Below are 24,472 nucleotides of genomic sequence, written 5' to 3'. Positions count from 1 at the left end.
TTAAGCCAATTAAGGATCCAAATCTGGGAGGTTTTAGACAGTCCAAAGATGAGTCACAGTATCTCCATGTTTTTTAAGTATTTTTTTCTCTCTCCTTTTCTCCTGAACTACTTTTCTGTTTTTCCCAATTGCAGTGCATGATTGTCGTCCCAATACTGCAGTGACAAATTGAGATTGGTCACTTGGAAAAATGCAGTACATAAGGGGGACAGCTGGTTTATTGCTGGGAGAACATATGACTTTACCATCGCTAGTGACTTATAATGTGACTGCTCAGACTGAACCAGTCTTCAGAGAACAGTGTGGAGACCAATATATTCCAACAAAGCATTACCTTAAGACAAAAAAGCAATGAACCCTTTCCAACCAATGCTCATATACCAATGGACGGCATTAATAGCAGCGCAAACAATAGACACTGACAGTGATCAGCACCATGCAGAGACAGGACAGGAAAACAGAACAAAAATCTCCCCCCTTTGTGCGCCAGCATTGGTGGCTGGAGTTCATGTGAGAATTAACATACACATACACTCAATGAAATGGTTTGAAAATCCTTGCCAATTCTCTGCCTCCCAAGATCGGAGGAAATCCCAGAATATGACAGCTAGCAAAATTCCACGCACACACACACAAAGATATTTAAAAATATGTTTATTATAATTGTTTACTTTTAGATTTCTGCTCTTCATGCACTTAGAATAAAGGACTTTATAATAAATATCCCTTAGAGTTCAACATGGTTATAATTTGAAGAAGGTTGGGGTGGGGGATTATTATTTTTTCACTTCCAATAAATTGTTTTCTAGCTTTGACAGCAAACATACATTTACTGTGCGGGGCAATTCTGGAAAATCTCTGCACCAATCAATAGTGAAAATCCTCCTCCTAAAAAACATAAACAAAACTAACAACATACCCAGCACCCCATGCAATTAACCCTTTACTAGAAGGCTAACATTTTTAGTGTTTCTTTGTGGGTAAAGGTAACTTACCAAGTTCTCCAATCAGCCTCACTTTCCACACATACAATAGACATATAGAAGGATGGCTCAAATCTTTAATTCCATATTCTGTCAATTTCCCCTTATTAATGTATCATTATTTCACACCAGACAAAATGGATTCATGCAGCCTATTCTTGTGTTAATCACATTGTCACTTAAATCTGAATAGTTTGCCAGATGCCACTTAAAAAAGCAGCATAGAAATTCTGGAAGATAGATTTGAGGTAAATTTCCTTTCTGGAAGTGGGAGAGGGGAGTTGAAAAATGTGTGGTACTACACAACAGTACAGCTTAACAAGACATGTTCCAGGTGAGCCTAGCTGGCATTGCAAGGACAAAAGCAGTACTTAAAATTGCCATTTTACGGGCATTAAAAATAATCGATGGCCTATGGCTATGGGTCACATAGGCCATGAGTAATCATTTGTCCTCATTTTGAAGACGGAGAAGTTTGGTATTCCTGGTTCTACACAGTAGATGGTACTAACCAAACCAGACTCATAGCTGGCAAATGTTTCTAACTGACTTGTTAAATCTGGGAAGGAAAATGCACATCATGGCTTAAAGAACCATTGGAATCCAATGGTGTCAATTTCCTTCACTACCTGGATTTTGTTGATATTGATTATTAATTGGAATTTCTGTTACATATCAAAATAATAACTAGAGTGTAATAGCTTAAGGAGATTTTTTTAACCCTGAATAAATTTGAATCCTCTAAATGTAAATGTGCATGAGAGATTGTAGAGTAAGAGATAGCTCAATGCCTGTCTTACCTATTTCCATTGAACGTTGTTTTATAATCACTGGACGAGTGTAACATCTCTTCTGTATATACTGGCATTGGTGTCCTGATGCACTCATGGGAGCACTGTAGTGTTTCATTGTAGGCTGTGAATATGTCCAGGTTACTGGGCACACGGGCTGGGGTGAAGTCCGTCAAGTTCTGGCAACTCTCTTCCTGCTGATTGATTTTGCGTTGGTGGCTGTTCCTCCGTGTGTTTCCACTTTGCACACAACTGGGTGTTAAATTTTTTTAAAGAAAGAAAGAAAAAGAAAGAAAGAAAAGAAAAAAAACACAACCCAAAATGCAACTGTGACCCTTGAGAGGAACTTACATTACCTACCATTAATTATACATTATTAAATATTAGATTATAATTCATACGCATTTTGGAAAGATCAGCCATAATCAAGCAATCAATTCCCTTTATTTATTTTATTTTTTATGTTTAATTTAAATTTTAAATGTGAGCCTTTTATTCTCAGAAGAATTACTGAGATAAGTGGTGCAGCCATATTTGCAGGAAGTTAGAGCTTTCTTTGCACAAAGATTTTAAACAAGAACAATCAACTTAACCCTTTTGTGTCCTTGAAGCTGTTGCGGCAAATAATGGCAGGAACTTGGTCTGTGAGAGAAGCACTGGGACTCAGAGAACATGTACAGATACATTGGATATGGTTCATTCATTGATTCTGAAGCCTCATGTAATCACACCTGACAACTCACTGGTGTGTTAGTCTACATGGAAGATTCTATACTTCAGCCCCTTCCACCTACTGCAGCTCATGAGTTTGACATGGGATGTTATTCTGGCTTCTAGAAACGTACTGTATTTCAGGATCTATACTGGCACAAAATAGGGCACCTGCTACACAGATATTACATATCCTGGACAATTTGGAGAACCATATGTACGGTCATACAATTCAAAGATGGCAACCTAGAGAAACTTTACGCAGAACGATAGTGAAAGAATCCAAATCCATCAGCACAATACTCAGAAGCCTAAACAGACCAGCACAAGATTTCAGGAAGGTGGATTTTGGTAAGCTCAGAGAGCTGATAGGCAAGGTCCCATAGGAATCAAGACTGAGGGGAAAAACAACTGAGGAGAGTTGGCAGTTTTTCAAAGGGACACTATTAAGGGCCCAAAAGCAAGCTATTCCAATGGTTAGGAAAGATAGAAAATGTGGCAAAAGACCACCTTGGCTTAACCACAAGATCTTGCGTGACTTACAAAATAAAAAGGCGTCATATAAAAAATGGAAACTAGGTCAGATCACAAAGGACGAATATAGGCAAATAACACAGGAATGCAGAGGCAAGATTAGAAAGGCAAAGGCACAAAATGAGCTCAAACTAGCAATGGGAATAAAGGGAAACAAGAAGACTTTTTATCAATACATTAGAAGCAAGAGGAAGACAAAGGACAGGGTAGGCCCACTGCTCAGTGAGGAGGGGGAAACAGTAACGGGAGACTTGGAAATGGTAGAGATGCTTAATGACTTCTTTGTTTCGGTCTTCACTGAGAAGTCTGAAGGAATGTCTAGTATAGTGAATGCTTACGGGAAGAAGGTAGGTTTAGAAGATAAAATAAAAAAAGAGCAAGTAAAAAATCACTTAGAAAAGTTAGATGCCTGCAAGTCACCAGGGCCTGATGAAATGCATCCTAGAATACTCAAGGAGTTAATAGAGGAGGTATCTGAGCCTCTAGCTATTATGTTTGGGAAATCATGGGAGACGGGGGAGATTCCAGAAGACTGGAAGGGGGCAAATATAGTGCCCATCTATAAAAAGGGAAATAAAAACAACCCAGAAAACTACAGACCAGTTAGTTTAACTTCTGTGCCAGGGAAGATAATGGAACAGGTAATTAAAGAAATCATCTGCAAACACTTGGAAGGTGGTAAGGTGATAGGGAATAGCCAGCATGGATTTGTAAAGAACAAATCGTGTCAAACTAATCTGATAACATTCTTTGATAGGATAACGAGCCTTGTGGATAAGGGAGAAGTGGTGGATGTGATATACCTAGACTTTAGTAAGGCATTTGATACAGTCTCGCATGATATTCTTATAGATAAACTAGGAAAGTACAATTTAGATGGGGCTACTATAAGGTGGGTGCATAACTGGATGGATAACCGTACTCAGAGAGTAGTTATTAATGGCTCCCAATCCTGCTGGAAAGGTATAACAAGTGGGGTTCCGCAGGGGTCTGTTTTGGGACCGGCTCTGTTCAATATCTTCATCAACGATTTAGATGTTGGCATAGAAAGTACGCTTATTAAGTTTGCGGACGATACCAAACTGGGAGGGATTGCAACTGCTTTGGAGGACAGGGTCAAAATTCAAAATGATCTGGACAAATTGGAGAAATGGTCTGAGGTAAACAGGATGAAGTTCAATAAAGATAAATGCAAAGTACTCCACTTAGGAAGGAACAATCAGTTTCACACATACAGAATGGGAAGAGACTGTCTAGGAAGGAGTATGGCAGAAAGAGATCTAGGGGTCATAGTGGACCACAAGCTTAATATGAGTCAACAGTGTGATACTGTTGCAAAAAAAGCAAACGTGATTCTGGGATGCATTAACGGGTGTGTTGTAAACAAGACACGAGAAGTCATTCTTCCGCTTTACTCTGCGCTGGTTAGGCCTCAACTGGAGTAGTGTGTCAGTTCTGGGCACGGCATTTCAAGAAAGATGTGGAGAAATTGGAGAGGGTCCAGAGAAGAGCAACAAGAATGATTAAAGGTCTCGAGAACATGACCTATGAAGGAAGGCTGAAGGAATTGGGTTTGTTTAGTTTGGAAAAGAGAAGACTGAGAGGGGACATGATAGCAGTTTTCAGGTATCTAAAAGGGCGTCATCAGGAGAAGGGAGAAAACTTGTTCACCTTGGCCTCTAATGATAGAACAAGAAGCAATGGACTTAAACTGCAGCAAGGGAGATTTAGGTTGGACATTAGGAAAAAGTTCCTAACTGTCAGGGTAGTTAAACACTGGAATAGATTGCCTAGGGAAGTTGTGGAATCTCCATCTCTGGAGATATTTAAGAGTAGGTTAGATAAATGTCTATTAGGGATGGTCTAGACAGTATTTGGTCCTGTCATGAGGGCAGGGGACTGGACTCGATGACCTCTCGAGGTCCCTTCCAGTCCTAGAATCTATGAGTCTATGAGTCTAAGATCAAAATAAATGGTGGAAACTGGTGGACACCCCAGGCACCCTAAGGTGCATGAGGATAAAGAAAAGAAAGGTGTACAGCCATTTCTTATTACAAACAACAATTATGGGAGGAAGGGCTAGAGAGAAAAGAGGAGGAGGGGATCCTTAAGACCGATCAGGAATATTTACATCTAGAGGTAGGCTAACCTCTAAAGTCAAAGTTTCAGGATAAACATTGGAGTGCTTTGCTCAAATCCTCTGTTTTCCCTATCCCCTAAGGAAAAGCTTCTTGTGAGACTTACAGCCCCTTTGGTTTTGGCTGAGTTAGAAATACTGAAAAATTAGCCTCTTACATGTTAGTGTCAGTATTTTTCATTGACACAATCATTGGCCAGCCTTTTAACTATCCTACCTGATGTGGTTGAAACACTCATGTATTTTTCACCCCTGGAGTGAAATCCTGACCCCACTGAAGTCAATGGTAAAGCTCAGATTGACCTGATTGGGATCAGGATTTCATCCCTGATCTCTCCCACACCTTAGTCCAGCCAAGAATAGTTGCATTCTTAGTATTTCCAGTTCCAAAAGAGCCCAGGATTGTTAGAAATAGTTTTGAAGTTTAAAAAGGACATGGGGTCATTTTCAGACTTGTGATGCCATACCTATGATAGCAACCACCGTGGCTTTCCAAGGTTTAAATATCATCATTGCAAAAGATATAACTGAGGCAAAGAACTTAGTAGAATTCAGAAAAAGATTAGGGGCTAAATTCTTTGCTGGCATAATTCCATTTCAGTGGATTTACACTAACAGAGAATTTGAGTGTAAGTATTTGTATGGATAACGGGAATATTATGCTTGATAGAATATTGTTTTTCTTTCAGACCATAAGAAAACAAGCTAGCTGATGCAGGTGAATAATAAACTTTCCCTCGAGAGCACATTATTCCATAATTGTCTATTACGGGCATTCATCCAAACCATCTGCTACTGGCCACTATTGGAGCCAAAATCCTGGACTACATGGACCCATGGTCTGATGCTGTCTGGCTGTTCTTATGTTGTTCTAAATAAGCCTAAAGTTTCAAACTTTGGTGCTAAAGCTAGTTGCCTCAATCCTGAACAGAAATGACTCAATGTGCAAAACTACTGAGCATTGACTTCAACAGCACATCAGATAACTCGGCACTGCGGCAAACCAGGCAACTTTATTTAGTAAAATATGGATTTATTAAGATCCTGACTTTTTCCATGTAGGCTTGAAAATGCTAGCTATAAGTATTCAGTGGGAATTTCAAAAGTGCCTGAGGAAATTAGGCAATCAAACCCACTGAAAGTCAAGGGGAATTAGACACCTGGGTATGTTAGAGGCTTTTGAAAATCCCATCCACTAACTCTATAACCTAGATTCACGGCTTGCATAAGCAGGAGCAATTCCACTGATGTTAGTAAAGTTACGACCACTTACACCAGTGATTGGTTTGGCCCCTTGTGTACATCCAGACGTTCATCCATAATGCCCATAATGGTGATCTATACAGTTCCACTGATTTCTCAAACTGAAATAGACACCTGCTAAAGATAAGCAGTTCCCCATACTGTGAATTTAAACAGATAATATAAACTTTGCACTGCATAGCGCAATCATTCATCTTGACGTGTTTATAAAGTGGGTAAACTACTAACCCCATTTCATACAACTGACAACTGTGTCACAGAGTGGTTACATGACTTGCCCAAGGTCACATAGTCAGTCTCTGGCGCGAAGGGGTTCACAATGCACACATCTTATCTCCCTGCCTACCACTCTTGTTATTCCACCCCATTGCCTCCCTTGGTTCCTTGGTATATACAAGGACTCAAAATACAATTTGACAAAGATTAAAGCTCTTTAATAGATCACAATGCCACAAGGATTTGGGCTCTGTTTTGCTCTTGCGTAATATCTCTGAGTGACATTTCCTGATATTTTATCTGTTGTTTGAAATGTTTTGTTTTGGCAGATTTTTTCCCCACATGGGACTGAACACAAGCAGTTCTCTCCAAGTCCTGCTATTTGACCTGTGCTAATTAGTTGAGATTGATCACATAAATCATGTAGTATTGTTTCAGTTTTCTGTTTTGAGGAGTGTAGAACACTCTAGAGTGTCAGGAAAGAGAGGAGGGAAATGGAAAAAATGTTTATTGAATGTTTTCCTGGTTTTTTTCATTGAAATATTGATGAGTTTTTGAATAATATTTTAAAAATTAAACTGATGCTAAATTGGTTAAAAAGGGGGAGGAGGGCAAAAATCTCATGTATTCTCCTCCTTTTTCCCAGTTTCGTCATCAAAATGTGAAATTTTGATAATTTTTTTCATCTATATTTTGACATCCAAAATAGTTGGCCATGTCTAATATGCACTTCTGTTGTGAATTTAAAATTAGCTTTCTGCAAATGCTGGTACATGAAACTCTGAGATCCTCTTTCTACGAGCATCCATGCCAGGAAAACTGAATTGCAGAAAGTGGACAGATGAGAGCCACCCGCATGTTCAAAGCAAACTCATTTATAAATTTGAGTAAATATTCTCCCAGAATGTTTTGCAGTATTCGTCCAGCTCTAAGAAATACCAATCCCCTTCAAGAAGTCGTTGGGCAGCTAGAAACACAGGCATCCAAAATCACTAGTGATTTGAGAAATTCTTGCCTTGTAATACATATTTTAATGGCATGTGGAAGTACATATGTCTGCTACAGGGCTGACAAAAACACTTCCTCTAAGAACGTTACAAACATTTTCAACCGTTTCATTTTTGTAAGACTCTAACAATACCCAATTGTGATTTGTGTTCAAAAACATCTCAGTGGAGAAGGTGTGTATATTCTAACAACACAGGATATAAGATGAGCCTTCTCAATCCTGTTTAATGAGGGGATTCCTGATTATCAGACTTTTAAATATATTTCTAGTGTCAATATCTTATTTTATCCAATCACGTGAGGAGAATACTGGGATCACCTGCGGGAAATTACACTATATGACAGATAAGCTTTGAAGCTATTAGAGAATATAGTTGCTGAGGGGGAAAAAACTACAGTAAACGAGAACTGTGTAGAAAAGAAGCAGAGTTACGCTGCATTTTTTCAGATTACCCATGGGTGCAAAATAGCATTATTACATTCAGCAAAACTGACCTCAAAGTAGGACAATTTCTCTTGGAAAATAGGTAAAGGCAGGAATGCCTGAAGCTAAGAACTAACCTATTTTACTATATGCATAGCTGATGTTGAGGAATAAATGAGAGCAAATTAGGCTAGAGGAGTGTATGGGCACTCTAGGGGATATGGTGAATGTAAAACTGGATGCATTCAAGAGGCTCAGAAGATGCATTCAGTCCCTAGAGCTGTAGAAAAGGTCAGAAAATATAATTATTATATGCTGAGCCAGTCTTGTGTATAAAGGAATAGCTTTGGCTCAGACAGTAACTCCGCAATAAAGTCATTCTATTCAGGGCAGGGTGCATTACCCTTGTGGGGAAACCCAGAGCAGTAGAATAAATTACTCTGACCTTGCCAGAAGATGCCACTGTTGAGCACCTAAACTAAGAGTGTGAAATACCATACTTTGCCAGTGTGAAGTCCAAGGGGTATTATGAAGTGAAGCTGAATCACTTAGCTGTGGCAATACGCAAACTTCCCGGATTTAGGGGCCTTAAAATGAGATGTAGTTGTGTAACCTGCATTTTGATATAAAACTCTGGTGGTGGGGGAGGTGAGTGCATTGACTAGCAGTAGTCATAGAGTGCCACCTCTCTTTCTCTCACCACAGTGCTTAGCTGACACATTAGTGGTGGGGGTGTTTTTTCAGATGCCCATGTGGTGGACACAAGCTGATTTGTTTTCCATTCTTGCAAACACGACTTGATAGTGCAAGGTTGGGCATAATACCAAATTCTAAGTTCTAAATAAAAAGACAGATTTCAAAGAGAGTTGAGGGCCCTTCTTTGAAAAATCTCATCCTAAACAAAATATTTTTAATTTCTCTGCAACTCTCTGGGGCTCATTCCCATGACATCTGAGCATTTATTGATTTTTTTCTAATTCTTTGCAATTCAAAGGAATCCCTCCCTCCCTCCTCATCCCCAATCTACCCCTCCGCACGCTCCAGCACCAGCACCAACACTCAGGCCAAGCAGGTTTACAGTGGTCCTTACCAATTTTTTAAGACAAGAGTTGTTATCAGAGCAGCTATGACCATGATGAGGGACACTGTGATTGTGATGATCTGATGGACTGCCAGACCTGTGAAGAAAAATCAACAGAGAGTGGAGATAGGAAACAAAAGGAATCCAGGATAATAACGAGCAAAAACCCGAACTGCAGTTGAATTACTTGGTAAAACTTCAAGCTCTGCTCAGGTCAAGACTTCCAAGCTCAGTGAACCAGATGCAGAGCCAGCAACAAGGCTACAATTCCACCCAGGTTCTGTGGGGATGACGCATGAGTGCGAAGCCTGAGAAGGGTGTACAGGCTGGGGACTCCAAAATGGTGGCTCTGTAACTCACTGTGTCCCTGTGTGCTTGGACCTGAGTCTGCAGTGGCCACCTCTCCCTTAGCAAGCACAGCAGGTTCCCCTTGCTCCTTCCACCAGTCACCTTGCTAGGGAAGGTCCCTGCAACCGTCCAGATGCTGCCTCTTCCCTATCTCTGATTTAGACTCCAGGGGCTCCTGGAACTGCCACCTCCCCGTCTTTCCTAACAGACTCCCAGGGCTACACGGCTCCCACGACCTCTGCTTCCCTTTCTTCCAATCAACCTTACAGGATTCTTACTGTTGCTTCTCCAGGACCCTGCCTCTCTCGCTCTGCTCCCAGCAGCTCAAGAGATTGTGACTCACTTAGTGGTGTACCCTCTTTGCGTCCCGAGCAGCTCAGGGCTCCCACACTACTGTCCCCCTTGTCCCTAACTGAGTGCCACTGCCTGCTCCAGCACGACAGAGTGGCCTAAGCCCTTGGCTTGGCATCGCATTCATAAACGTGCAGAGCGGGGTTCTGTAATTTATGGGGAATGAAAGAGTTTATTTGATTGAAACTGACTGGCTGGGATTCAAACCCTCTAGAGATCCTGAGTCCGGCTCTGGTATGAGCTACATCACAGGGAGGCTGTAGGGGTGCTTCCTGACACCAGCATGGGAGTATGACAGTATGTAATTCAGTTAGACGGGGAATATGAATGAAATTTACATGCAACACCAATCACTGCTGCCTTCCCCCCAAAAGACCCCTAATAACCATTGGGTGGCACTGGGAGATGACCCTCTCCCTGTAAATCCTGCTTCATCCACTGAGGTCAACCTGTCTCAGAATTTGCTGCGTGTATCAACCCTTGGGGGATAACATGAGATATTAATTCACTCCCTGCTCCTGCCAGCTCCTCTTCCCATTCCTCACAGTCCTTTAGGGCAAGATGGGGATACCTTTATTGCTGTGGAATGGGAAACAGCCCTTCTGAAGTCACAGCATGAGCTGCTACTCCACAGCAGAGGATCACAGTCTGGCCCTGAGTATTTTGCATAAATAATGATTTTAATAACCTTTTTTTTGATGAGGTTGGTTTAGCTGAAAAGTGCTGAACTGACCCCTTGGGCATCAAAGCTCTCCGAAAAGACTGCTAGCGTAAGGACAGTGGCCACACAATATACCTCAGCCTTGCCATGCCAGACCGAGCAAAAAGGCAGCCCCATTCTATCTCCTGAGTGCCCACTGCATCGTTAGCTCCTGACACCTATTCCCTAAAAATGAGAGCAAGACTCATTCACTCTCCCAAATCATTTCACTCGGAGCCAGCAAGCCGCCATCAGACAGCAGCAACTTAATTTTCTGTCTTGCATTATATAAAATAATCTTTAAACCAGGCTTCTCATTTTCTATCCCCTCAACTATGTGCCTTGTCAGCCTGAATTAGGCATGAAAAACTGAAGAAACATAAAGACATATACCCTCTGGAGGAAAGAAGGAAACTTTGGTATAGCTTTGTAGCGAGAACGGGATTAACGATACATCGTAATTACAGTACTAAGTGTTATCACTTAGAAGGTCAGATAGGCTCATTTTCTCCTAATTCACCTTACACCGGGTATAATTTTGGCTCGTGCATCATTCCTCATGAGTAGTTTGAAAACAAAAGCATCTCAGTGTACATACAGTAGGTTTGTGGCTTTGTGCATGTGTTACAGTTGCAATTTTGCAATGAAATGATTTTGCTGGCTGCCGCCCAAGGACACTGTCTTTTGCAAACAGATGTTAGGGCTCCAGTGAATATTATCCTGGCGTAAGAGACTTGTAATAAATAAATAAATGCAAGCGTGGCACTGAAAGCAGCAAACGTAAGTATGTGTATAATCCACTGGTTTGATTGTTTCCATGTCTTGAAGCTCCATGTCAAGGGATTCCCAACCTTCTCCCTGGGGGTACATCCCACATTCAGAAAGAAGATCTAGTACAATGGGCACATCTCATTGTCACCGCTTCAGCTGAAGTCACCGTACTACTACGACAATTTACCCCAGCTTCAGATCTAGCCCAAAGCATCCTCTGTTGGATTAATGAAATGCTCCGAAGCAAAATTTCCCATAGTCTGAGTTTCACGGTCTGTAGTGAAAGAGGCAGGGGGGCTAACTAGTTAGGAAGGGCTTGTCTATACGTGGGAATTGATCGGCATGGTTATTGCGGAATAGGTGTGCCGGACTAGTCCCTTGTTTGAAGCGCACTAATTATTCCAGAACAGACTGTCCACAAGAGGACCTTTACCTTCTCCCCTATGCTGGCCATGTGTCAGACGCAGCCATGGTTCTGCCTGTTCCTTGCCCCTCTCCAACCATTCTCTACTCCCCTGCTCTAGGAAGGGAATATACAGGGGCTCTCATTCCCTTCTGTTCTGTATAGTCCGCATCACAATCTAGCCCTGTATTTATTACTTTACCCTTTAATCAAATACAAAGCCTTCAGTTCCCCTTTAAATTCACCCCCCCTTCCCTGTTTATCAATGTGTCTCAACAAGATTTATGACTCTCATTACTACTAATGTGACTGGCTAGTATCTTCCCCTGTCAGGGGCTGACAGCTCCGCCTGAAAGGGACAGCCCCTACACACACCAGCCAGGAGATGTGCTCTAGAAGCTAATTGACAGCTGAGACCCCTTGGATTATGGCACTGATATACCACCAAGAGAAGTCAGACACAGAGATGAGTATCCGGAGATGTTTTTCACCTTAACTCAGAGTTGTTGCCTGCACTTATTCAAAGTACTGCTAATCTTCCAGAAATGTCACTGAAATTTGTTTCTGACCTGAAGAAGAGTGAAAGACATGGACCAATACCTGACAACTGAAGTCTACTGTGACATCTGTTAGCTTCCGAGCAGAGGGAAAATGCCCTTCACACATCACTCAGGAAGAGAGATGTCACGACAGAGAACAGACATTATGCAGCTTGTTTCCTTCCAGATTCTGCAACCCTTATGCACACTGATTAGTTCTTACCTAGGAGGTCAATGGGATTACTCACTTACCTCACAACTGTAGACAGCCACATTTCCAAAGGCCCCTCTGACAGATACATCCTTCTCTCTTCCACTCGTTTAGCCTGGAGACTCAAGATTACCCATGTGCACTAAAGACCCAGGATCAGAGCTTCTGCTGATGGAAATAGGTATAGCTCCATAGTAGTGAATGGAAGGATGCTGATATACATCTGCTGAGGATCTGGCCCTCCAGATTCTGTCTATCCACATACCTGTCTGCCTCCGTATTTATGCTTTGCTGATCTGAGCACCGGTGCTCCATGTACACTACTCACTGTTATTTATTTTTCATTACTCAAAGTTTAAACTGCAGCAGCCTCACTTTCCATCTGGCAGCCTCCTGGAGGAGGTGGATTTTTACTCAACATTACAGTAAAGGGATAAAATATTGAAGCTGTTTATAGCATGTTGAAAACATCAGTGAGAAGTGACATCTTTTTAAGAAGTGGTGCAGACTTCTGTGCCAAGATGCATACCAAGTATAAATCAAACACTCAGAAATGTGAACTCTGACAGTTTAATACAATAACACCAAGGTCACCTTTAACAAGCCGGATTTACCAACACTTTCACTGCCAAGTGCTTGGGTAACGATAGCTTGCAATGGACTGGATACTTCCCCCTGCCCCAAAAGTTGGTTTGTTAGATATGAAGAACTATAGGATGCAGCCAGCTCTGGTGAGAACCCTGCTAGGACCAGGTATCTGGAAGGGAGCTATGACACAGAGGCCCATTGATGGTTAACTATTCTGTCAGTAAAAACAACGAGGATTCTTTGTGGCACCTTAGAGACTAATAAATTTGTGGGCTATAACCCAGTTCATCAGATGCATGGATGAAGTGGGTTTTAGCCCATGAAAGCTTATGCCCAGAAAAATTTGTTAGTCTGTATCAGCAAAAACAATGAAGAATCCTTGTGGCACTTTACAGACTAACCCGGCTACCCCTTTGAAACCTATTCTGTCAGCAACTCTTGTCAGACCTCTTTGTTTTGAAGATACCTGGCCCCCTCGGTAACCCAGCGTGAGAGATAGTAGGCTAATGCTTCCCCTCCTTTGAATGTAACCCTCGCATTTAGAAGAATATCTACCAAAAATCCAGTCACATGGACGTGAATGAAATACGGGGAGTTTTTCAGGAGAAACATCCTGTAGAGTTTGCTGTTAATGCGCTGATGGTCATTGCAGCATCAACGCTTAGGAAGATATGGGTGTCCACACAGTGCGCAGAGGCGGTCAAAAAAGCGAACAGGATGTTAGGAATCATTAAAAAGGGGATAGAGAATAAGACAGAGAATATCTTATTGCCCTTATATAAATCCATGGTACGCCCACATCTCGAATACTGTGTACACCTCAAAAAAGATATTCTAGCACTAGAAAAGGTTCAGAAAAGGGCAACTAAAATGATTAGGGGTTTGGAGAGGGTCCCATACGAGGAAAGATTAAAGAGGCTAGGCCTCTTCAGCTTGGAAAAGAGGAGACTAAGGAGGGATATGATAGAGGTATATAGAATCATGAGTGATGTAGAGAAAGTGAATAAGGAAAAGTTATTTACTTATTCCCATAATACAAGAACTAGGGGTCACCAAATGAAATTAATAGGTAGCAGGTTTAAAACAAATAAAAGGAAGTTCTTCTTCACACAGCGCACAGTCAACTTGTGGAACTCCTTACCTGAGGAGGTTGTGAATGCTGGAACTATAATAAGGTTTAAAAGGGAACTGGATAAATTCATGGTGGCTAAGTCCATAAATGGCTATTAGCCAGGTAGGGTAAAGAATGGTGTCCCTAGCCTCTGTTCATCAGAGGATGGAGATGGATGGCAGGAGAGAGATCACTTGATCATCGCCTGTTAGCTTCACTCCCTCTGGGGCACCTGACATTGGCCACTGTCAGTAGACAGATACTGGACTAGATGGACCTTTGGTCTGACCCGGAACGGCCGTTCTTATGGGTGAAAGCAAAACGATGGTGCACAAAAAGCCTTGAGCTGGAAGGAGGAACTTGGTGTCCATTAGTGCTTCTGGTGGCCATGTCAGCAGAGGAACCTATGCTGCAGATTCAGGTTTAGACAACGTTGGGAGGAGGTTTATTCAGGCACAGTGCTTGCCAGTCCCTGCCAGAAGTAACTACCCGTACTCCCACAGAGCCATGGCTGGGGAGGCGTGAGGGGAAGGGGAAGAGGTGGAAGACACAGACATGAAGATCTAAACAAGACATCACATCCAGATTCACTAACTTAACCATGGGAGGCTGACTGAGAACAAGGGCTAGCCAGGCTCAGTGCAACCAAGTACTATACACACACACACACACACACACACACACACACACGGCCGTAATCTCAACCTACTCTGATATGCAGAGCTGACGCGATGGCTATCAGCTGTGTTGGGGAAAATGTCCATTCACAGGCGGAGATGCTTATAAGAGAAACTCTGGAAAGCTGGAAAGTTCCTAGGATACATCAGACCAACTCATCCCCCTGTGGACACTGCAGCCATGGTCTATCTCTAGGCCATTCTTACTAGGTGTTGGTGAAGGTGACTAGGGTGTCCGACTGGTCCTACTGTTCCATTATTACTATATTAATGCCTGGGCCCCAACTGAAATGGGGGCCGTATTGTGGTAGGTGCTGCACAGACACACAGCACAAGTCAGTCCTGGCCCCGAAGGCCTGACAGTCTAAAAGACAAAAGAGGAGAGGGGGAACAGACACACAGAAGTGAAGCGATTTGTCCAAGGGCAGTTAATGTAGCTAACCGCAGACCCCAGTTGTCCCCGCTGCCTCTCAGTTGTTGCTGTTTAATATTCCTTATAACAAGTAAACAATTAAATTCCATTTCCAGATTTTAAGATGCCAGGACTGTCCCAGTGCCCACACAGCCACTTCTGGTTTCCTTCAAACTTTTACTGTCAGGCATTATTATTCCAACATATTTAGTAGTTCTTTGTATTCCTCCATGATTGCACATTGTGTCTTAATGTGGCTGAGAATCAGCTTTCATGCACATAATGAAAAATTATACATGGAATAATGGCTGGGGACAGATGGATCAGCAAGTTATAAATCAATCAGTAGGATCCTCCCCACCCCCCACCCCCGATGCTGTATTGGTGTGGTTAGTAATAAAATCAAACCCTGCAGACTGATGTGTAACTTGATAATCCCTCTGCCTCGAGCTATTGTTTCTTTAATAGTGCACAATACAATGTACTAGTGCCACAGACAGAAAACACATTTTAAATTAAAATTACATTAGCATCTATATATCTATATCTTGCTTCAGGGAGATGTATCTATCTATATCCATATCTAGATCTCCCTTGAAGCAAGAAGAGAAGGGTTAAACTCAGCTCTGGAATGAGTAATTTTTATTAACTTCTCCTCAGGAGGGCGGGGAGGTAGGGGATGTGTTTAAATGATTGAGAAAAGGTGCATTAAAAGAGACTCGTTTTGTGAACACAAAAAATATTTTATGGGGCTCACAGACCCGCCAAATCCATGGAGCTTGCCTGGTTCTGGTAATAAAGGTGAACAAAACGAATCACTAGAGGTGCTGAGAACATGTGTCTCCCAATCCCTATGCACTATCCCCTCAAATCATGCTCAAACCAGGCCCATTCCTTCCTGTTTGAAATCATGCTCAGCTTGCCCTGCAGCTGCTCCCAGTTCGGTCTGTGCTAACCACACCGTGCTCTCTGTCCACAAGGACTGAGTCAGTCTAGGGCTGCCTGGACTGCAGGCACCAGCAACAAGTTCTCTCTGCTTGTGCGAGAGGCGCCATTCCAAACACACATTCATACATCTCCTATCTCATGCTGCAGGAGCCCTCCAAGAGCCTGAGATGACCCAGGTGCCTCTTAGCCATTCAGGGTAGAGAACCTTTCCAAGCCTGCCTTTCCTCAGGCCTGCTGTCAAGGACCTTGGGCCCTGAGGAAGTGTGAGATGTTTCTATAGAAACCACCTCCCTATACCTCACTGTCCTCTTCCCCCAGCCACCAGCACCTGCTTGTGTTATGACCAACTCTCTTTCTTCCTCCCTGCTGATCAGGACAGTGTCTCTGCAAGAGGAAACCTTTCTCCTCTCCCTTCAATGTGTCAGAATCTCCTGAAGAATTTGGTCATCTTCATTCTTATGCTGTTTTGTGTTTCTGGCTCTCTTCTGGTGCAGTGACCCCCTCTTCAGGAGCATTCTCCAGAGCAGCCAGCTGTGGGGCCTGCCTCATGGCCCCATAATCCAAAGCAGTCACTCTGCACCAAAGACCCACTGCAGTTCCCATTGTGTACCATCGGTTCTCAGCTGACAGGCCACCTAATGAGCAAAACTGGTGGAGTTTGGGCTTTGGTTTTCCTTCTCTTACTGACATCAGGGTGTATGTAGGTAAAATGTCTCCTCTGCCAGCACACAGCTGGAGAAGGCTCAATCTACTCAAAGTGCTAATGCTGTGAGACAGTCAGCAGGGATTGAGAACTGGAGGAGGCGGAAACCGACTGCAGTGCTGACATTTTGAAAGCACTCAGGGATTAGCAGCTTGCTTTCCATATTGCCCCAGTCGTGTCATTCGCAGAAATATCAGATGTCAGGATTTCAGTCACCAGCTGAGACTTGCAGCATTAAAAACAATAAAAGCAAAGAGGGAGCTGGCACACAGAAAGAAACACACACTCAGCATTTGCCAGCATCTTAGGGGCATGGGAGTGAAAGACTGATGAGGAGAACTTGAAGCGGGAGTGGAATTTCAGAATGTCTTAAAAAGGGACAGGAGACCATTGGGGAGGGGGAGGGGGAGGGACTGGGCAGATGTCACTGGTGATAAAGTCATAGCTGGTGAGGGGGACAGTACATTTTATAGAGGCACAGTAAAGTGAAATGACTTCCTCATAGTCACAAAGAACCAGTCTCAGAGTCAGGACGAGAGCCAACATCCCTTGACTCCCAGTCCTATGCTCTAACCACTAGGCAAGGCTTCCTCTCCTTAGCATCCCCACTTCTTTGTCATTGGATGATCAAACCCCACAGGGGATATTTTAGGTCTAGCTTAGCTCATGGCTCCTTCCAATGCATGTCTAGATTGGCTAGATATTTTTGGCAGGAGGCAGGGAGGTTTCAGCAACAAAGACTGTCACAGTCCTAAACAAAGCTAAGTGCTAGCCACAATGACTAAGAACGATCCATTTGGTTAACGCCTCCTCACGCTAAGCAGCAAATTCGGAAAGTAGACCCCTTCCCTTCCACCTCGACAGGAAAATGAAGCACAGGCTGTAGGGGTCCAGCAGCTCAGGGACCTGGCGATCAGATCCAAGGCTTGTTATTAGTCAGGAGCAGTTAAAAATCATTATTGTCTGACGAAGGTGCTCAGTGACCTATGTGAAATGGTTTGGTATCACTGTCTCACTCTAATTCCTAATGAACTGATGTCCTCAGCATGGCATCCCCAGGCAGCGACGGCTGCTCTTTCGGGAAGTCTCAGCTCTGAGGTGGAGGACAGCATGGGCCGTGGAGGACACATTCCCCTCTGCGCTCTAGAAGAAGCCCTATGCAGGGCCCGTGGAAGCCACGTTGGCAGAGAGGCAGAAGAGTGTGGGTCCGGACATCTCGCAGTGCTCTTTACATCTCCTGTGGACAAACGGGAAAGTCTGGCTTTCTGTGAGCAGCACCTCTCTCCAGCTCTGACTCACTTCAAATTATGGGCAGTGAAATGCTCAAGAAGGTACTTATTTCTGATTTTCAAGGTTTCCCCCCCTTCTCAGTCATGGGTGAATTGCCTCATCTCCCCCCACTCTGAACGGCAGAGGTGGCAGTTGGCCAGTGCATCAGCAAAGTCTTTGTGGTGAGAAATGGAATAGACGGAGGTGAGACAAGTGTATTTTTTGTCCCCAAGCTCACGCATCAATTCTGCAGATGACCCATTTCTTTCATTTACTCTCAGTTACATTTCAGTTTTTCAAGCAAACTATACCGTGGCTCTGCTCGTGGAGAACGGCTGCCCATCGGTGCCAGCAAGAGGGTCAATGGCTCCAAAGGGTAATACACTTGGCAACTCCATCAAATGATCCTGGTTTGTAATGATGGAAAGACGACTCTCCCAGTCCAAGGAGCTTCTCTGCATTACCAATAGGCAAAGAGCACTCAAGCATTATTATTATTATTAATATTATAATTAATATTATATTATTCTTCATGTACTTGGTTGACTCCTATTGACATTGCTTTCCTTCATGGAGTGCTCCTCCATTCTCTGTTCCCACCGCCAACTCACACTGAATTCAATGGGATCTGCAAGTGCTCAGCTGTTATGGAATAAAGCCATATCTGATGTACCCAAGATAACACAACCAGGCAACAGCAGAGCTGTGAATGGGAGCCAGGAGTCCTGACTGCTAGATCCCAGTCCCAGGCAGCAGACAAGCCGCCCTCACTGCTTCTTTATCACCAAAGTAGCTGGCTCCTTATGCTTTGTTATAAGGTGAATAACTCTTCTGCGCAGGGCTTGCTTTTTACCAATCAGTTAGCCCTGGTGAATGACAGGCAGCAGCTATGTCAAATCATCAGGTCTAATTTACTCATAAAGTGAGACTAGGGGTGGGGAATGAAGAGGAAACAGCGTAACCTCATCTGTGTCTGGTTAAATGCTTTCAAACAAGAGCATGGCTGGGTCCAGCTGACTATCTCCAGTGCCCCATGAGTCCACTGTGGCTTTAATGCAGCCAGGCAGCAGGAGGAGGATAGTTATCTCAGTGTTTCATTCAAATCTCTATGGAGCAGGGAAAGTTTGGTGAAATTGCTTTGTTACTTTGAAAGGGGGAGGGAGGGAACAAGTGCAGAAGCTAAATATCAATCGCCTTCCCATGGGGTTCTGTAGGGATTTCTGAAAGGTTTCCTGGTGGGCAATGCTATTAAGTGAAATAGCAGCCACTGTGTTTACACTGCCAGCTTCCATTTGATTAAAAACTGTCAAAGATAAAGGGACACATAAAATAAAGCCCAAGCAACAAGACATTCGATGTCTTGGCTGCACACTCGGTCAGCATCTTCAGGTGCAATTCCTACAGGGAACCCTCATCATCTAGCAGGCCATTTACTAGCAGCAAAAAGCTGCAGAGGGACAGAGAAGGTCAGGATGCTCTTTAGGCAGGATGCCAAGATGGGCAGTCATATCAGGGCATGGATTCTGTCTGGTGGCATGGAACTTGGTCATTCCTCCTGCCGTCAGAGGAATGCCAGAGGTATCGGCTCAGCAGAGCTCCTGGAAAGCAAGGGCAGAGGAGGTGAAGGGAGGGGACCTAACCCTAAATATCAACAGAGGTGTCTGGAGATCTCAAAGCTGCCATGACGACTATGGGAATGACCCACAAGGGTTTTGACCCATACACATGCATTGGGTCTCTGGTTTTGTGTCTGCAGGAATGAAATACGTATCTTCCCACACTGAGTTAGGGCCATTTTTGCTCAGAGAAGTACTGGAGGTGCTTGGGAAAGTTCTACGCAAGAACCTACCATCTGGAGCCATGTCTTTCTTGGCCAGTGGAACCTATTGGGAAGACATTTGGTCCATGGCTGGTGGAGACTGTCCTTGCCTCCCCCACATACCCTAATCAGAGATATTATCTGTATCATGAGAGAAGCTTTTGAGTCAGGCCCCGACAACTGCTCGTGTATTGCTCTGTCTCCAACCTTCCTTTCGTGATGGAGAAGAGGTGATGGGGCTTTGACCTCTTCCAATGGGACAAGGGATTTCCAGAAAGTCCAGTAGTAATTGAATGTCCTTGTGACATCAGGAGCGCAGGACACTCCAGTCTTAACCAAAATCCTCTGAAGTTATTGAGATCCTTTCCACTCTATGTGGGTGGGGGTGGGCTTCTATAGCAACCTTGACTCATAAGTGACACGTAACAGTTTTGTGACAATGAATGAAGGCAGAGTACAGAATGGGGCCTCATCAGCTACCCCATGAGAGAGACTGGCAGGTGCAAAGGGATCATCTATACCAGTGGTTCTCAAACTAGGGCCGCCGCTTGTTCAGGGAAAGCCCCTGCTGGGCCGGGCCAGTTTGATTACCTGCTGCGTCCACAGGTTCAGCTGATCACGGCTCCCACTGGCCGCGGTTTGCCATTGCAGGCCAACGGAGGCTGCGGGAAGGGTGGCCAGCACATCCTTTGATCTGTGCCGCTTTCCACAGCCCCATTGGGAGCGGCGAACCACAGCCAGTGGGAGCTGCGATTGCCCAAACCTGTGGGCGCGGCAGGTAAACAAACTGGCCCGGCCTGCCAGGGGCTTTCCCTGAACAAGCAGCTGCCCTAGTTTGAGAACCACTGTTCTATACTAATCCTGCCCAGAGTATGCTCTCAATAGAGCAGATGGCATTGCAGATCGGATGACCAAACGGATTGGCTCCCCACACCAAAGAGGCACTGTCTAATATGCCTCAATAAATGTTCACATCGAAGCACAGATGCCACACACGTCCCAAGGTCAGATGCAATACAAATCGTAGCAGCGGTAAAGCGCAATCAATCTAACTGTATCACACAAAGTACCTGGACCTGCTCCCAGTGGGACACTGCTGCAAAAAGATAAAAAAAGGAATGAATTCTAAAAATATACTAGAACACGTTAGTGCTGGACTCTCTGAAAGGCCAGGAGCTTCGACAACAGGACCTGCTGCAAGGTTTGGGAGTAGGGAAGAGAGGGTGGAAATGCAGGTGGCTCTGCACCACTGAGGAGCAGTGACTACCCAAGCAGAAGGCACAGAGAGCAGGTTTGAAGAAGGGCTGGGTAATTTTAGATCCGTAGAATAAGAGGAGTTGCCATATGTGCTAGGATTAGAGCTGGGTGAAATTTTTCAGCCAAAACTTTTTGCAGTGTAAAATGCATATTTGGCGACACCAAAACATTTTATAAATTAATGTCTGTTTCACCAAACTATTTTGGTTGGGGGGAAAAAATCTGGGGAAAAAATCTAAACATTTTAATTTTTATTAAAGACACAAGCAAATCATTTCAAAATGGTCAAAATCAAAATGAAACATTATGTCTAACACAAAACTAAAGGTTGTTTTTACTTTTTAGATTTGCTATAAATTTGGGGGGGGGGGAATATTTTTGGTTCAGTCTGAAATAATTTTTTTTCCTGATTTTTCAGAACTGCCAGTCAACCAGAAAACTCTGCTATTCACTCTGCTCTAGCTAGGACAAATGGAAATCAAGTCTTATGTTTCAGGATACAAGATGTTCACTATAGGGCTCAGGAAGGATCCTTCCCCCCTCATGTACAACTCTGCATAGGTGAATTTCAAGAGGCAGTGTAATTACGAAAGCCAGAATCCTGGCCAGGACAGCAAAGTCAATACTATAGGGCAGTGGAAATGCTGTAGTTTGATACTCAGGGAATGGAAGCAACCATCACTTAGAGTTTTGAATCTGACAAACTTAAATCTCCAAGAGTATCTTCCCCTTCCCATTTGCATTCTGAGCTAACCTCTTCCTGCCCCATGTCCTGACAACACAAGGTTGTTGTGTTGCTGTAGGTGTGGAATTGCTGTAGGCTACCACAGCTCAGTGATGACGTGGACTAAAGTCATGTAACTACCAATTTATAAATACAAAACTAATGCAAACCAGGTGTCAAAAACACTGCAAAGAAATAAACGTGACAGCACTGACTGGCATCTGCTTGTCCTTGTGGAAGGAGGAGAGGCTAATAGGGAAGGTGTGCTTTCTCTTATTTGCTGAATTAGGGTGACCAGATGTCCCATTTTTAAAGGGACAGTCCTGTTTTTTGGGACTTTTTCTTATATAGGCACCTATTTCCCACCCCCGGTCCCGTTTTTTCACAGCTGCTATCTGGTCACCATATGCTGAATGCAGCATCCTTTCCCACATGCCCTCAAAGCAGTACATGGTACCATGTAAAGGAAACAAAATGCAATATACAAAGCCTGATATAAGAGTTTGGAGCATTTCCTCACAGCCACAGTGGACATGGTGTGTGTGAGAGAGAAGTCCAAGAAGTGCAAATCTAGCTATAGGATCTGTGTGGGGGAAAGGAATATGGAATATAAAATCAATAGCTGATCAAATAAAACAACCCTTCTTTTGTCAGTGAAAGAAGTAAAATGTTTCACTCTGAATGTTAGTAGCTGTGAGTTTGTAACTTTAAATAAATAAATAAGAAACTAGAGTGCCCGAGAAATTAAACTTCTGGAGCAAAAGAAGGAAAATAATTGAAAAGGGGAATTACTGTGAGTCATGTGTATTAGTTAATCTTCTTAGCTTGCCTCTCATTTGGCTTTTCCAACACTACCAGACATGCCAGTCCAAACAGTGACATCTCACACTCAGTCCAAAGAGAGACCCTGGTTAATTTGCTGTGCCCTGCACCAAAAGCAGCTTTGGCTGATCAATTAGTTCTTGTGCCAAGGGGTCAATCTTATTTCACGCAGCATCAGATGTGTTCACTAGAAAGGAACCTCCGTGAAGAAATGAGTCTTCAGTCAAAGCAAATGATTTAACTGCCTCATGACAACCTGAATGCTAATGAGTGAGGCAAAGCAGGTAAGGAAAATGGGACCTACTAGTTAGAGCAGCGGGGTTAGAGGGACAATGTCTGGGAATCAGGATTCTTGGATTACTTTCCCAGCTCTGGGAGAGAGTTTGTTCTTTTGGTTGGAGCAGAGGCCTGGGAGTCAGGACTCATGGGTTCTATTCTTGGTTCTTGAAGGGAGCATGGTCCAGCGATTAGAACAAGGATGAAGGGCCAAAATTCCTGGATTCTGTGCCCAGCTCTGTTGCTGACTACCCAAGTGATTTAAGCTCTGTGCCTTGTTTTACCCACCTCTGAAATGGGTATAATTACATCTGTCTGACAAAACTGCTGTGAAACTTAATTAGATAAAGTTTCTAAAGCACTTTTATACACTTGAATAAAAAGTACTATGTGCATACTAAGTGTTGTTGGGATTTAAATGTAATGCACTGCTGAAGGGAATCATCTACAATTATTGCAAATAGCAACCCAATTCTTCATGCTACCTTTTCAAGACAGAATGCCCTGAGGCAATCAAGGGGGAATATAACAATCTATAAATTCACAAAATCTCCGTGATGGAGATTGACAGGGGAATGTTTCCTTTTCTGGCATTACAGTACATTAGTGCTCTGTTATTCAGTAAGAAGTAGTAAGAAGCATTATTTTTTTCTAATGCTGAATAACTTTGTTGAAAATTCATCAGCACAAAGGCTCAAACAACTTCCAAAGGTCTGTGCCGTGGATAAAGTTGATAGGCTTAATACATACATGTGATGCATCCTTAGCTATGTCACAAGGTGATCTGTGCTGTGTGTTGTAGGGGCAGAAGCTGAAGTCTATTTAATCATTCTGACTGATGCTCCATATTTCAATCAGACTCTTCTGTAAGAGTGACAAGGAATCAGAAAATAATGGAAACTCTCCTGTAACTATTATAAAGTCCAGAAATTCCTAAATTTATTATAGCTGCCTTACAAATATTTTCATTAGTAAGGAACACAATCCCGAAAGGAAGCCATGAACAAACTGATAAAATGACAGGGGAGAAATCCTGGCCCCATTCAGGTCAATGGGAGTTTTGCCAGATTTCACCCAGTATGTTTTCTTCTACATAAAGATCACATTTTCTAAACCTTACCTAAACTGCTGTGAGCTAAGCTGAGGCTGAGCTAGCTAGCATCTGGCTGGACAGTAACTAAGGACACCATGAAATCAGGGCCGGCGCTTCCATTTAGGCGACCTAGGCAATCGCCTAGGGCACCAGGATTATTGGGGGGCGGCATTTTGCCGGAGGGTGGCAGGCGGCTCTGGTTGACCTGCTGCAGGCGTGCCTGCGGAGGGTCCGCTGGTCCCGCGGCTCTGGTGGTGGACCTGCCGGAGGCGTTCCTGTGGACGGTCCGCTGGTCCCGTGGC

General features: G+C 43.5%; 1 protein-coding gene across 4 annotated transcripts in view; it reads right to left on the bottom strand.

Moving 5' to 3' along the window:
• The window catches only part of AJAP1 (adherens junctions associated protein 1), a 122,015-nt gene that overhangs the window by 24,376 nt on the left and 73,167 nt on the right, over nt 1-24,472 (bottom strand). For all 4 annotated transcript variants that reach the window (XM_030537762.1, XM_030537761.1, XM_030537764.1 and 1 more), the window contains exons 3-4: nt 9,158-9,245; nt 1,784-2,026 (exon numbers count right to left, since the gene is read on the bottom strand). In XM_030537762.1, coding sequence (XP_030393622.1) covers nt 1,784-2,026; nt 9,158-9,245 — 331 coding nt within the window. The remainder of the gene's footprint in view (nt 1-1,783; nt 2,027-9,157; nt 9,246-24,472) is intronic.

The sequence above is a fragment of the Gopherus evgoodei genome, chromosome 18 (genome assembly GCF_007399415.2).
Source record: "Gopherus evgoodei ecotype Sinaloan lineage chromosome 18, rGopEvg1_v1.p, whole genome shotgun sequence".
In the NCBI taxonomy this organism is placed as follows: domain Eukaryota; kingdom Metazoa; phylum Chordata; order Testudines; family Testudinidae; genus Gopherus; species Gopherus evgoodei.
The sequence above is the reverse complement of the archived record's forward strand: the minus strand, read 5'-3'. Positions and strand labels throughout refer to the sequence as shown.